This window comes from Gordionus sp. m RMFG-2023, chromosome 1 (assembly GCF_954871325.1).
Source record: "Gordionus sp. m RMFG-2023 chromosome 1, tfGorSpeb1-WG-v2, whole genome shotgun sequence".
Classification (NCBI taxonomy): domain Eukaryota; kingdom Metazoa; phylum Nematomorpha; class Gordioida; order Chordodea; family Parachordodidae; genus Gordionus; species Gordionus sp. m RMFG-2023.
This window is the reverse complement of record NC_088775.1, coordinates 6,461,336-6,476,253: the sequence shown is the minus strand read 5'-3', so window position 1 is coordinate 6,476,253 and position 14,918 is coordinate 6,461,336. Positions and strand designations below refer to the sequence as shown.

Here is a 14,918-nt window from a genome sequence, read left to right as displayed (position 1 = left end):
GAAACTTAGATTATGAAAACAGAAAATTTTTAAACATTTTTTAAATTTTGTGCCATTTCAATTTGAAAATCATAAAGTAAAATAATAATCACTAAAAAAATAAATTAAGGGAATTTATTTATTAATAAACTAAATTGCCATACCTCCTTACCTTTTTTTTTGATTATTTGTTTTGATAAAATTCTATAAACTAATATGGCATTTTGCAAACACACTAACCGTAATATCGATCTATTTTTAATTTTATTCGAAATATACTTGCTATAAATTCTACATTATTTAAAAAAAAAAATTAAGCTTTAAATAGAAACATTGTTTTTCAGAGGATTATTTGGTAATCTCGTTTTAAAAAACATGTGAAATAAGGTAGCATGGTTGAGGATGCTGTAGGAACATATTCTCAGGCTAATTATGATGAATATGAATTTTATAACGGTATTTATATGCTAGATTAATATAGCTTTATTTATTTAGGTGATGAGACGCTTTTTAATATAACCAAGAACTGCCTCAGATCTTCTTATTATCAAATATATGATAAAATCCTAATTTATTTAACCGTTTGTATTATAACTGGTATTGTTAAATCATTAGGTTGAACTATATCTATATTTATATAATGTTAGAATTTATTATAGACATTAATTTTTATATTAAAAAATCAGTGATTATATTCTTAGGAATCTATATTCTACATTATTATTTTGCTTTGGATTGTGTATACCTACTTGTATTTATCTTTTCCATATTCTCCATATCGTTAATTAATCATGGAAATAAGTGGAATGATATCCTGTTCATGTGTGAAGCTGCAATTCTTTTATGTTCATTTGGGTATTTTTTCTATATATTAATTTCCATTTATTGATTAATATTAAGGCAATTTATTGTGCTTAGTACAGATACATGGGATAAAATAAGAGGTAATTTAGAATATTATAATTTAACTTATAATTTATAAGGGTCATTGATGATCATAATTATGAAAATTATATCTATTTCTTTTGATCAAAGTATGACAAAAAATATCCAAAAAGTTAATATTTATGAAAAATATCAATTAAACAAAAGTTGGAGTTGGCAAAAACAATTAGAATTATTAGAATATCTTTTTGATCCTGGAACAATAATATTTGGACCATGGATTTCATTCAAACATTTTGAAAATTCTTCGCACAGCAATTTGAATTATAAAGTATTTTATAAAAAAAATTATATTAATTAACAGAAAATAGTTTTATTAAATGACTTGATTTTTAAAAACAGCTAATTAAAAATTTTAGCAAAAAAATAAAGATTTGAAATATTGCTCATAGATGGCAGAGAGGTTTGGAAATCTATTAACAAAATCTTGAGGCTTAATAATATTTTGGCTAAAATATAAATGCTAAATTGACCAGTTTAATGACACTAATTTATAACTATGGAAATCTATTCTGCTTTATATATAAGAATACCACAAACTGGCAAAAATTATTATCATTTTTTTAAATTGATTTATAAAATAAAAAGAAAGAAAAAGAGAAAGAGAGAGAGAGAGAATATAAAATCATTTTTATAATAATAAAATTTATTTGCATAGTAAAATGAGGTATTACTAAATTTTTATTTGAAATCAAAATTAATATTGATTTAAAATACAAGCAAAAAGGAATCATAGATTTAAATTAATTTGATTAAATCTTAAACACCCCCCCCTCCCTTAAAGCCATCTACCCCCCCCCCTCACATAATTTAATACCACTGAGACACCAGGCAAATGTTAAACAAGATTGAGCATCTATTTTTGCATAAAAACGTTATCACTATCATACAATATAAGACCATTATTGATAATATATTTTTTTTATTCTATTAAATGTAATTGAGAAAATGATTTAACTATGGACTAATTTTAGAATTGATTTGATCATAAAAAATAATATATCCTTATTTATTTCACATAAAAAAGATTTCACTAATATAGCAAACACGTTATCTTCAAGCATTGCGTTATTACAACTGATTCAGTTTAAAAAACTAATTCAAGATAAAGCTAAAATAGAGATAATCGTATTCACTATTATTTTTATAATAATATCGCACATTTTTTTATCAATGTAGCAACATTTTATAAATTTTATTATAGCTCCATATTTATACATTTATACCTATTTATTGGCTTTATTTAATAACGCTGCCTTAAATATTGCAATGCCGAAGATAACGCGTTTGCTATAAATGAGACCCTAAGATAAATGAGGAATTTATATATATATCGATGACTAAATTATTAAATAAAAATATATTGAATTTGTACAAATGTGTTCTATAAGGTATATTATATAAGTTATAACTGTGTGCCGACGGAACTATGGGTGCCGCTCCGTATTTTTAGTCGCCATCAACATGGGTGGTTATAAAAAAAATATATAATTGCTTTTTTAAAATCAAATTAAAAATAAAATATATGCAGAAATACCGGCATTTATAGAGCTTTAGTGAAGAAAAAATTAATTATAAATTCAAACTCAATTTTGTAATTTTATAGTTATTCATGTATAATGATAAATTTATAATTTGTCCGACAGAAGAATGATCTCCTTGAATGAATTTAAACCTGGAATAGAAAAGGCCTATTTAATGCGCTGCTAGCTGCCGGAGCACATAATTTTTTTTTTACTATTTTAGAAAAATTCAGAAGTTCTATCATCTTTTCTCTCCAAAAATTTAGAACATGCTTATCTTGTAAATGGCGTTTTTTATGAAGAATACAGCATTATTGTCTAAGTCATTAAAAGTTGAATATTAATTTATGCTTATGTAGAATGTTTATTTGCTAACCTTATCAAATAATTTGGTATAGATATATCCTATTGGTTTTCGATCTCTAAATTTATACTAATCTAATATTGTTATACTCTATATGTATAAGATGTTTAATAATAAATTCCAACGATGTGCTATTTTGCTTGATTAGATATTTTGTCACAATTTTTAATTTTTGAAATTTTAGGCTTAGAAGGGAAGCCATCACCTAGATAATTTTTGAAATAAAAAGCAAAATTAATTAATTAAAATACTATTACTTACAGATCGCAAACAAAAAATTTTAAGGCAAGTTTTTTTTAAATATAATTCTTAGAAGTGAAATAATTATCGAGATATCATTTAAAAATGCCTTTCTATTTCACATCTGAAAAGTAATGGAAAGTTCAATGTAAGTCGTTTATATGAAGATAAAAATTGGCCACAAATTATTCAGTAAAATAAATCAAAATAGGCAGTAGAAAAAATATTTGGTAGGTATTTTTTTTTGGACAGTTAATATTTAATTTTCAAGTTTTTTTTTATTGATTTGGGCTTTATTTAAAATAAATAGATAGTTTTAAAATAATTTGGCAGGTATTTTAAATTTTTGGTCAGTTAATAAATAATTTTACAGTTTTTATATTTACGTGGGTAGTTCTTATTTTTCTAAGCTAAAACTTTTAAAAATGGATTTAATGAAACCAATTGATGTGTTCAGAAAGAACCTGGTAATAGTAAGGATGGAAATATGAAAAATCAAAGATATTGCTGGTTTAAGGAAAAGATCATCAAAAATTATGATTATTATACTCAACTTACCGAAACTAAAATTCTCAAAATGCCTAGTGATGTACAATTAGAGATATTTATTTAAAATGGGCCTAACCTAAATTATGGAAAATTTACAAAAAAAAATAATAATATTACCTTCAATAAATCAAATAAGTATTTTTTTGATGAGATTAAAAACAAAAAAATATAGACCATCAAATATATAAGGGGAATTGGAAAAATGGCTTATTGAAAAATTATTAATATCAATAAATGCTAAATTTCGATTTTCTATATCTATAAAAATATTCCTCAACCTAGACAGTCTAATTACACATGGATGCCACTTATTGCATAAGGTGGAATGGGTTCATTTCCATTATTTAATTGGAGTGTGTTGTAATGAAAATTAAAGATTATGAATTTGTTTATAAATTTCTACTTAATGGTGTAAAACAGATATCTCGACATTGTGTTAAAATGGAAGTATTAATATCAGATGCTGCAAGAGCCATTCACTATGACTTTAATTTGGTTTTTGGTAACAAATCAATTCTTAGGATCTAATTTTTGTTATTTTATATATTTGATATGTTAATTTTCATAAAATATTCTTGATAACTTATAAAAAAAAAGGTGATACTTTCATATTACTTAAAAGGATCTTGTTGTACAATAACATGTATTTAATTAAATATTTTGTTATAAAAATTATTAACAGGAATTGCATAATAAGCCCATAAGATTAATTTCTTGATAAAAAAAATACTGTCCATTTTGATTAATTTACTGCCCAAAAAAATCATAGCCATAAAAATTCAACTATTTCTTTATATTTCGAAAGTAAAAGTAACTCATAGTTTGAAATTTTGAGATCTTTCCAATTTATTTCAAAACATTATTAATTATATTTTTTATTAGCCCCATTTATGCTTTTGAGCATAAATAATATACTATGCTATCTGGTCGGGGGACATTTAATTTTAAGAATGACATTTTATTATCATCATTGGAATCCACAATTTGAAAACGGGTAACTGGATATGGATCAATTACTATCAAGATCCTGAATATTTAATGTATATCTTTTGTATTTAGTAATTTTCTCTGATGACATTACAATGTTTAAAAATAAATTACGAAAATTATTTTATTTTTTTTAATTTATGCGCCGGCGTGATTTTCATAAAACTACGGCGTTTTCGGCTGGCTAAAGGTCTATATGAGACTAATAAATTAATTATTTAAAAATAAGATAGAGGGGAAATGCTATTTTGTCCTTGAATTGTCTGCCTCTCAAAAAAAATTATTTTTCTAATATAGAATATAAAAAAATATATATAAAATTTATACACCTTAGCTCTAGCTAGACTTGCTCTATATTATCAGTTTGCGGGATTTTTAAAGATAAAAACTGTTTTAAGAATAACGCGACGAGCATTATCGCATTTTATATCGTTTGTATGAAATTTTTTGAGTTACAAATTTATCAATCTATTCAATATTAAACATATTTGAGTCAAAATTTAAAATAAAAAAAAATTGTTTGCAAATTTCTGTATATTTATAAATTTATCCATTGAGTCTATTTTATTTAGAAATTAATTCATTCATTATCCCTCCAGATATTGTACTTCGTTCAATTTCATCACCGAATTGAAGCGTGTATCAATTCATTTTCACTAATATATCCCATGACATGATGTCTACCCATTTTATTAGTATGTACGGTTCCACCCTGTAGTCAGCTAGAATAGTAAAAGAAGATAAGTAAAGTGGCGAGGTGATACATAGTTCCTTTGCCTGTAGAATATTAGTAAATGTTGAAATATTGTGTAATGATATAATGTAACAATAATAATACCTGATTCTTATGTTTTAATAAATTTTTTCAGTCTTTAAATGTTGGTAGTGTGCCCATGTTATTATGCAAAATAGTTCCATTTGATTAGATTTTTAAAAATGGCTAACTCATTATTATATTCAGAAAAATATTACGCAAACATGAAAATTTTGCTCATAGGCGACACAAAGATCTATTTCTAGAGGTTGCAATATTTTTCTGGCTAAAATATTGACTTAGCCGATTATAAAAATTGGCTCAAATTAAGTGATTTTGCATTACTAGTCCATATCGAGCGTCGGAGAAACTATTATATGTCAATATCGTTTTTACCTACAGGAACTCCAAGCAATTGATGTTATGTTAATGATCATAGATTGGGCTTTTAAAAAATTGAAACACTTTTGGAAAAAAACGAATTTTTTCTTCATGATTTATTCATTAAGCTTAAAAATAAATAAGCTCTAGTGGCATTTATATAAAATTTTAGATATAAAAATTATATAGTTTTCGGCTTGGTTGACTGATATTTCGCTTTAATAAAATGTCGGATCGGGACTAGTAATGCAAAATCCCCCCTACTTGAGTCGAATTTTAAAAAGCTAACTTGGTATTTTTTGCAGAAAAGTATTACGCAAGTCTGAAGATTTTGCTCATAGATAGCACAAAGATTTAGACATCCATTAGCGAAACTCGTGGCTTAGGCGATATTTTTCTGGTTAAGATATTGAGTTTGCCTTTTTTAAAAATCTCAAACGGAGCTATTTAGCATCACAGACGATATTTTCAAGAAAATTGTACATTTTCATTTTTTATGGTTATTTGAAACTTTATATATAATTATATTATTTTGCACGTTCATAATTTCATAATAATAATAACTTAATAAAGAGTCAAAATTCAATTTATTTTTAAATATTAAATGAAAAATCAATTTGATATTATTTTTGTTCCGCGACAATGAAAAAATTTAAGAATATCTAACGAATCACATTCAGCGTTAAACGACTTGTCGTTTAAAACAAAGAATTCAAGATTGCCAAATAAATTACATAAGCTTGGAGATTTTGCCCACAGCTGAATATCTATTGGCAAAATTATGAACGTATTTTTCATAAAATATTAATTTCTCCTTTTTAAAAATCGGCAAAATTGAGTCGTTTAATAACATTGATTAAGCAAGAAACACATTTAAAATCTTATGAGTAACTTTTGGAGAATTAAAAAAAAATTCACTTTAATCATTCATGAAAATTTGTTAAATTAAATTAAATATATTTTAAAAACAATAAACGCCACCTTGCGGATTAAATATTATTATTTCTTATTATTATTTTATTATTTTGGATATCGTTAATTTCTTTTATTGCCAGTGTTCTCATAACAATTTTTGCTTTTTGAATGTACTGAAGATTAATCCCAATAATGGACCTGTCTAGACGAGTAACACAGTCAATTTTTAGAGATAATAATTTACCATTTATTTCGTTGATTATATTTTGCCGAATATCTAAGGCTAATTCTGCAACATTCGATTGAATATTTTGGGAATTAATTTTATTATTACCTAACCTTCTAATATAGGATCCAGAATTTTTCTAAAGCCACTATCATCGATTAATGTGGTGAATGGTCTACCATTAAAAGTTACCAGCTCAGTAAAAGCATCAATTATTATTTTTTTTATTTAGCTTTACTGATATAGTAGTTTGTTCTTTAAATACTTCTTCTATTGTCTGTTGGTTTGATGGCATCTTAAGCCTTTTTATTTTATTAGGAATTTGTTGTTGTGATATTTTAATTTTATTGAATTCTATAGGGTGGTTTCTTTTTATGTGACGCTCCAAATTTGCGCCATGATTACCTTTCATATTTATTTGATAATCAGTAATATTACATTTTGATGTGTCATTAATAATATTATAAATAAAATAATTGTATATGGGGTTTAATTTTGCTCTAGGCATTATAATTTATAAGCTTAAAAAATTTAAAAAATATTGTAAAATGGCAATGTACTAAAGTTCATAAAGATTATGACTGACACTTATCAATCAAATGTGATTGATAAAAATCTTTAAAACAATTCGAATATAATTAAAATATTTTGCAATATACTAGTAATAACTTACACATTATTTTAGCAGCATAAAATCGCGAGATTCGAACCGGTTCAGAGTTATTTTAGCGGTTCGGTTCAGGTTCGGCTAGAAATTTTTTAGCGGTTTAGGTTAGGTTCAGGTTTGATAAAAAATACCGGTTTTTAACGGTTCAGGTTCGGTTTGGATCCCTGATCGTTACTATCGAATCGTCTTTGCTGATTAAATTTTTGAGCTATTATTGACATTTAATAATAGTTCTAACTTTATATCAATATTCAAATTTGTTTATTTTTATAAGCAAATTGAAATCAACATTGTTGCGACTGCTAAACTGAAATAATTTAAAAACTGATAATCTGATAATAAGGTAAACTAACATATTGTTGCGACTGTTAAACTGAGATAACTTAAAATTAAGATAAATAACATGATAATTTTTTTTATTATAAATTTTTAAAAAAAACGAATATAATTTTTTTATATATATAAATCCGAATATTGATTATTATTTTTCTACAACACAAAATAAAATATATATTTAATATTTTCGACAACATTTTAAAATTAAATCAATAATCCCAATAAATAAACATAAAAAAAAATATATAAGGTTACAACAAACATATTAATCCATAATTAACGTAAACTCCCTATGTATATATTCATAGGTAGTACTTCTAAGGTATGTTGTCATTTTTCTAAAAAAAAAGGAAGATACTACTAATGGTAGATAGTACTAAGGCTCTTAATACTAAATATTAATGTAAAAATTATACTGTTTATAATTAATGTTTTTCAAAGTCAAATATGTTCTCACTTGATACCTTTGTTCTATATATTTTTTTTACAAGAAACCAGAAATGTATGACTGACTTTATTTTTTCTTTTTTTTACTACTATATATATTTCTACAATAAATAATATAATAATACACTTATAAATAAACAAAACAATTATCTATTTATTTTTTTCTAATATTATATATTTTTTCTTTCTCTTTTTTTTCCTACAATATTACAATAAATAACAATTATCGATTTATTTTTTTTATAACTAATATTTTTCTATCAATATTTCATCTAATAATAAATACAATTATCGATTTGTTTCTCTTTGCTATAACTAATATATCCATTAAATATTTTTTCTCCCCACTACGACACACCATCCCCTAAGTAATCATTCCTCCGCCCCCTCTAGATCGGGGCCTAATTTTAACTCTAATTCTGCATCACTCACTTGGCACTGAAGCCAATCCATGAACTCGGGTGTCAAATATTTTTCCACCATTCTTGATTCCTCTTGCCTTGCCTCCGCCGCCACCATTCCTGATACCTCTTGCCTTGTCTCCGCCGCCACCATTCCTGATTCCTCTTGCCTTGTCTCCGCATCTCATTCTCCAACGCCTCGCTCTTCTTTAGGCCACTTGATTTCCCCTACCCGTCTTGGTATCTCACCCGTCGTCTGCAAGCTGTCGCCTACTTGCTCATTCTCCCAGACTGCCTGCTCCCACGTTTGCCCCACTCCAGCCAAATGAGACCACTGGTTAGCGAGGTGCCCCCTCCCTGCGACAACCGTAGCATCTCCGTCTTTCTACACGCCACGACGCTTCCTGCCCGAATATCCCTATTCTCTCCCAACAGTCCGGTCTTCTATTGGGCCTCACCGTAACGTACACCTCGAAATCCCTAAATATCCACAGATGCTGCATGCCCTATTCCTTAATTATTGGTACGTGGACATATATATATATTACATTCCCACCCCGATTTCCTTATCTCCCTGGTCCAGTAACACAGTCCATATTTTATTTCTAAACTAGCTTACTTATGTAATATCACTTGTAATAATTCATTTAATGCCCATGACCCCCATACCTTATTTTATTCGACAGGAATTTCTCACAATTATTTTTAGACCCCCCCCCCCCCCATACTCCTCTCTTTTCCTCCAAACCTCCCACTTTACTTGATTATTTTAATACAAAAACTCCCTTTAATTTCTAAAGAAAAATATGTAACGCAAAGGTTAAGAAAGTCAAAGCGTGACGGCGGAGACAAAGCAATAGGAATCAGGAATGGTGGCGGCGGAGACAAGGTAAGAGGTATCAGGAATGGTGGCGGCGGCAAAGGCAAGGCAAGAGGAATTATGGCTTCAGTGCCAAGTGGGTGATGCAGAATTAGAGTTAGTATTAGGCCCTGATCTGGAGGGGGCGGAGGAATGATCATATAGGGGATGGCGTGTCGTAGTGGGGAGAAAAAATATTTAGTGGATATATATTAGTTATAGCAAAGAGAAACAAATCGATAATTGTATTTATTATTAGATGAAATATTGATGGAAAAATATTAGTTATAAAAAAAATAAATTGATAATTGTTATTTATTGTAATATTATAGGGGAAAAAAAGGAGAAAGAAAAAATATATAATATTAGAAAAAAAATAATAAATAGATAATTGTTTTGTTTATTTATAAGTGTATTATTATATTATTTATTGTAGAAATATATATAGTAGTTAAAAAATAAAAAATAAAGTCAGTCATACATTTCTGGTTTCTTGTAAAAAAAAGGAAAATATATAGAACAAAGGTATCAAGTAAGAACATATTTGACTTTGATAAACATTAATTAAAAACAATATAATTTTTACATTAATATTTAGTATTAACATTTAAAATATATTTAGCGTTTTGACAGTTAAAGTATTTAGTATTTGACCTTTTTAAAATATTGGTGGCCAAGTCCGTGAAATTGGCGGAACGATGTGAGGATCAATTAACAAAACATATGCCAATATTTAGAGTCTTAATTGATTCTAATTGATCTTCAAACCAAACATCAGCGGAATCAATGGTTAATGGGTTATAAGCAAAATAAGGAAAGTGTGAAATTTTGAAGCTAGCGGAACAATTTGAGGATCAATTACGAAACCTATACCATTGTGTAGCTCGTTAATTGATCTTCTATCTAGAAAGCAGCGGAATGAACCGTTCATGAGTTATGGGCAAAATAAAAAAGTGTTGGCACTTTGCCAAAACCGAAAATAAAAAAGATCATGATCTGAAACTTGGCAATAATGTAGTATTCAATGTGTACATTAATAATCTGCAAACCGCATATCCGTATCACTAACCATAACCGAGTTATAACGGTTTTAAAAACGTGAAGTTAGCGGAATTTTTTCTAAAAGTGAGTTACCGAAATTTATGCCAAAGTGTAGAGCGTTAATTGATCCTCCAGAATCTTTAAACCGCATACCAGCGGAATAAACCGTTCGTGAGTTATAGGCAAAATAGAAAGGTTTTGGCATTTTGCCAAAATTTAAAATTCGAGCAATCATTTTTTAGTTAAAGCCAATATTTAATGTCTTAATTGATCCTCCGAATTCTTCAAACGTGTCAAAAAAATTAAAGAAAAGAGAGATATCAAAATAAAGAAAGTGTAAATTTTGACTGGCGGAACGACTTGAGGATCAATTATCGAAATCTATACCATTGTGTAGCCCGTTAATTGATCTTCTATCCGGAAAGCAGCGGAATGAACCGGTTAATATTTTCATGTATATAAAATAATATTCAAATTAACTAAAAATAATAAATGTCTGTCTGTCATTTTCCCATTTCCAATTTTTTTTTCTTTCTATTTATCACCTCATATATTGTCATATATGACAATGGTGAAGTATTATTTGCCTTTGAATAATGTATAAATTTTAAACCTTCAGTTTTAAATAATAGTTGATTTTCTGAATTTTATTTTTCCTCCTCCTCTACAAGGCTTTTATAAAAGGTCCATATAAAATATTGATAAATTCTATATAAAAATAAGCTTTACTACATCACAGTTTTCTTCCAAAACATTTAATAACCTATTAAATTCATTAAGTACCTGAAGTTTTTTTGTTTTTGAGGGTTCCACATGAAAATTTCTGGATGCTTCTCTATCTGCAACAGTCTTTTGCATGAAATTTATATATTTTTAGTATTTATATTATATTCATGAATTCCTCCTTTAGAGCCTAAAGGTTTTCCTATTTTATCCTTGTTCAATTGATCCTTGAAGTTTCTCAATCTCTTCTTAAGATATAGAGCACTGCACTGGTATCAAAACCAGGGAATTCCAAAGCTAAGCTAATTAAATTATTATATCTAATATTCTTATATATTTATGCCTGGAACCAATAACTGATAAATGTTCCATAACAATGAGACTTTTTTTATGGTCAGGATGTTCTTGATTCCAAATTATTTCATCAGGTTCCATTTCTGCAAACCTTTTGGTAATTTCATCGTTCTATGTCCTAAAAATATTATTGTATCATTTAATGATAATTATTCTTACGATTAAGATGTTAATTTTGTCCATTCTATTTCAAAATTTAAAACGTTTCAAAAAACGCAAGCTATAAGGCAGTATTTAATTCTATATACATATTTTTAATATAAGGAAAATTATCAAAAATACTAATTTGAGTATTTTTAGATTTAAAAAACGCGTCTAGGGGATTTTCTATTATATTAGTATCCTTTATTTCAAAAAAATTATCAGTGGAAATCGTTTTTTGGTCCTAATTAGAGCATCTTTGTAGACTTTTCAGCTTTACCATGAGCCTATTACGTTGATCTTTAGCATCATCAATCATAACATCTTTTATCACTTCAAAGTTATTTGTTATCTTAATCATTAGTATCTGAAAAAAATTGGTACCAGGGGATAAAGTTTTAATCACCCTGGTAAATAATGGATTATCATCCAATGATATGACCGAACTATATCAATTATAAAATCGAAAATGACTTTATCAGTCAGTTTCTGAGAAATATTGGTATGTGCATTATTATTAACCAATTTAGTTTGAATTGAATTAATCTTTTTGGATGTAGTATCCCTTATACCCAAATTATTAAGATGTTTTTCTATCTCTTTAAAACTATTGGCATGAACATTCTTACAAAATGAAAATACTATTAGAATTTAAAAATAAAGGTATTCTTTAAGGTTATACCTACTAGATTTTTTGAGAATATATTTTTTCTACATTTTAAACAAATAAATTTATTAGCCACCTTTTTTCTACATTAATTTGAAAATAGATGTGTATTATTCTTATCAAGAGCATTTTCTTCCAGGGTATCTTCCACTCCATTAATTTTATTATTGTCTAACTCAATTACATCGATTTCGATATCCATTTGCGATTACATTTTAAATAATTTACACCAGATGATTTAAGTTAATTACAAATTGTAAATATAAATTTCAATTCCAAAATTAAATAATAAATCATAAAAATTATGATATTATATTTAAATTTTCATGTTTCTAGTTACATTCATTATATTTTTGTAGCGCGCTAATAGCTATCGCTACCAAAAACGCTACTTTAACGACTCTGCAGGAGAGATTGGCTTTTTAAGCCAATTTTTCACAAACCAAATAATATAATTAATTAAATTTTCATCTCGACAATTTTAGCGATATATTTTAGTTTAATTTATTCTCTACATTGTCTGATTTCTCGTAAAATATTTTAACACATGGACAAAAGCATTAGTATAAAATTATTTTCCATTCAACAATTGCAAAAAAAATTTATCAATATTAAAAACTTGTTTAAATTATTTTTTCAGCATAAATTATATAACTTATAAATATTGAGAACTTGTAATCAAGTAAAATAAAATACAATTCTAGATATTCAATTTTAATTTAAATATTTTCTATAGTTAATTTAGGTTAGCGGAACGTGCCTAATCTTCCTTTGTCAAATTCGCGCGGGAATTTTAGAAAATATTTTGGAACATATTATGATTTTTCGATTAAATATAAAAATTAAAATAGAAATTATATTTATGGCATATATCGAGTAAAATAAGAAATAAATCAAATTCAAAAAGTTTTGCGTATATTATTAATGTGGAGTTAATATTACACCTTATGCTCTTCAAATGAACCCGAACCCATTTTTATATCTTAATGTTCTTATCCCTAATATTAATATAGAAAAATTTATATACTCGATCAGCTGTTTTATAGCGTCACGTCCACCATGAATTCAGCCTAAGACGCATAATATTTCTCTTTATTTTATGAAAGCGATTTTTTACTCTAAAATTAACAATAATGATAATTCAGTTACGTTATAATTAGCATAAATTAATATTTTTTTAAAAAAATGTTTAAACAAAATAGGAAACGATTAAGAATGGAAAATATTGGCTTTACTTGATTAAGTCCTTCATACTTTGCGCAATATTTTTTGGAATGTCTAGTTGTATGGAGATCATAGTATTATACTCTACCTCAATAAGTTTTATTCAGAGGAAGTAAAGAATGTGACAATTTTGATATATAATATTCCTATTTTTCCAACACAGATTGGTTACGGCTTATATTCAAGCACTCTCTTTTAGAAGCGGCCATTATTTTGTAAGTTATTGTTCACAGCTGACTTCCTTATTATCGTTAAATTACCATTTTGAAAAAGATCTCGGGTTAGAAAAAATTTATGATCTGCCTAATTTATTATATTAAGGGTTACTTCTGTCACGCATTTTTCTGAAATTGAATATCCTCGTTCCCTCGTGGATGTTTGCCAATCTTGGAATATACCGATGAGTTTTTGGTTGAAAAAATGTAAAACAAACGATAATATATTTTTTTAAATTAAATTTTAAAAAAATTGAAATTTATAATTCTTGTTTTAGATGTATTCGCTCAATCAAAACTCTATTTGGGCACATTCGCAGGATTGATAATAACCTACCTCATAAGTTCACTCTTACACGTATAATTTGATTACATTTTAAAATTATTTTATTGTTTTTTTTATATTTTAGGGTTTTAACTTTAGAATCTCGGCCATTTTGCTGTCTTTGGCTTTTTATACATACGTGGAATTCGTGTTAAGGCGTTTACTGAGCAAAAGATTTAGCGCATGCGTAGAAGCTAAGGAATGCCCAGAATCATGTCAACACACTTTCGGAAAAGTTTATATAAAAATTTTAATTAAAAAAAATTTGCATTTATAGAAAAACTGGATCGTAAAAATTGTAAATACGTCATTCGCGTTGTTAGCGATTTTTCATTTGGCTTATCTAGGCGCTCCCTTTGGACTAAACTTAGATGACGACAGTGATACAACTAACAATAATATTACGCTGCAGCTTACGGTAAGGAGATGGAGTCAATTAGGATTTTTAAGTCCGATTATTGTACTGTTGACATTTTTATCGAGTTTTTTGCTCAAATTATTTTAAATATTAAAGTATTATTATAACATTTGTAATTTACCATTTAATTGACATTCTCATATATACAATGTATATAAAAAAAAATAATATTCGAATTTATACAATATTTTTTTAATTATGAAAGAATTGTGGCGAACTAAGCTTTAAAAATATATT

At 26.9% G+C, this 14,918-nt stretch overlaps 1 protein-coding gene across 1 annotated transcript; it reads left to right on the top strand.

The window, feature by feature from the left end:
* The first annotated feature begins 306 nt into the window (after nucleotides 1-306).
* On the top strand, nucleotides 307-14,835 carry LOC135932052 (protein-serine O-palmitoleoyltransferase porcupine-like). Its single transcript, XM_065469395.1, has 11 exons — nucleotides 307-435; nucleotides 475-594; nucleotides 639-834; nucleotides 880-923; nucleotides 963-1,195; nucleotides 13,702-13,835; nucleotides 13,887-14,003; nucleotides 14,045-14,145; nucleotides 14,217-14,296; nucleotides 14,349-14,498; nucleotides 14,541-14,835. The coding sequence occupies exons 1-11, from the start codon at nucleotides 372-374 to the stop codon at nucleotides 14,766-14,768; spliced, it is 1,467 nt and encodes a 488-aa protein (XP_065325467.1). The 5' UTR covers nucleotides 307-371; the 3' UTR covers nucleotides 14,769-14,835.
* Nucleotides 14,836-14,918: the final 83 nt, after the last annotated feature.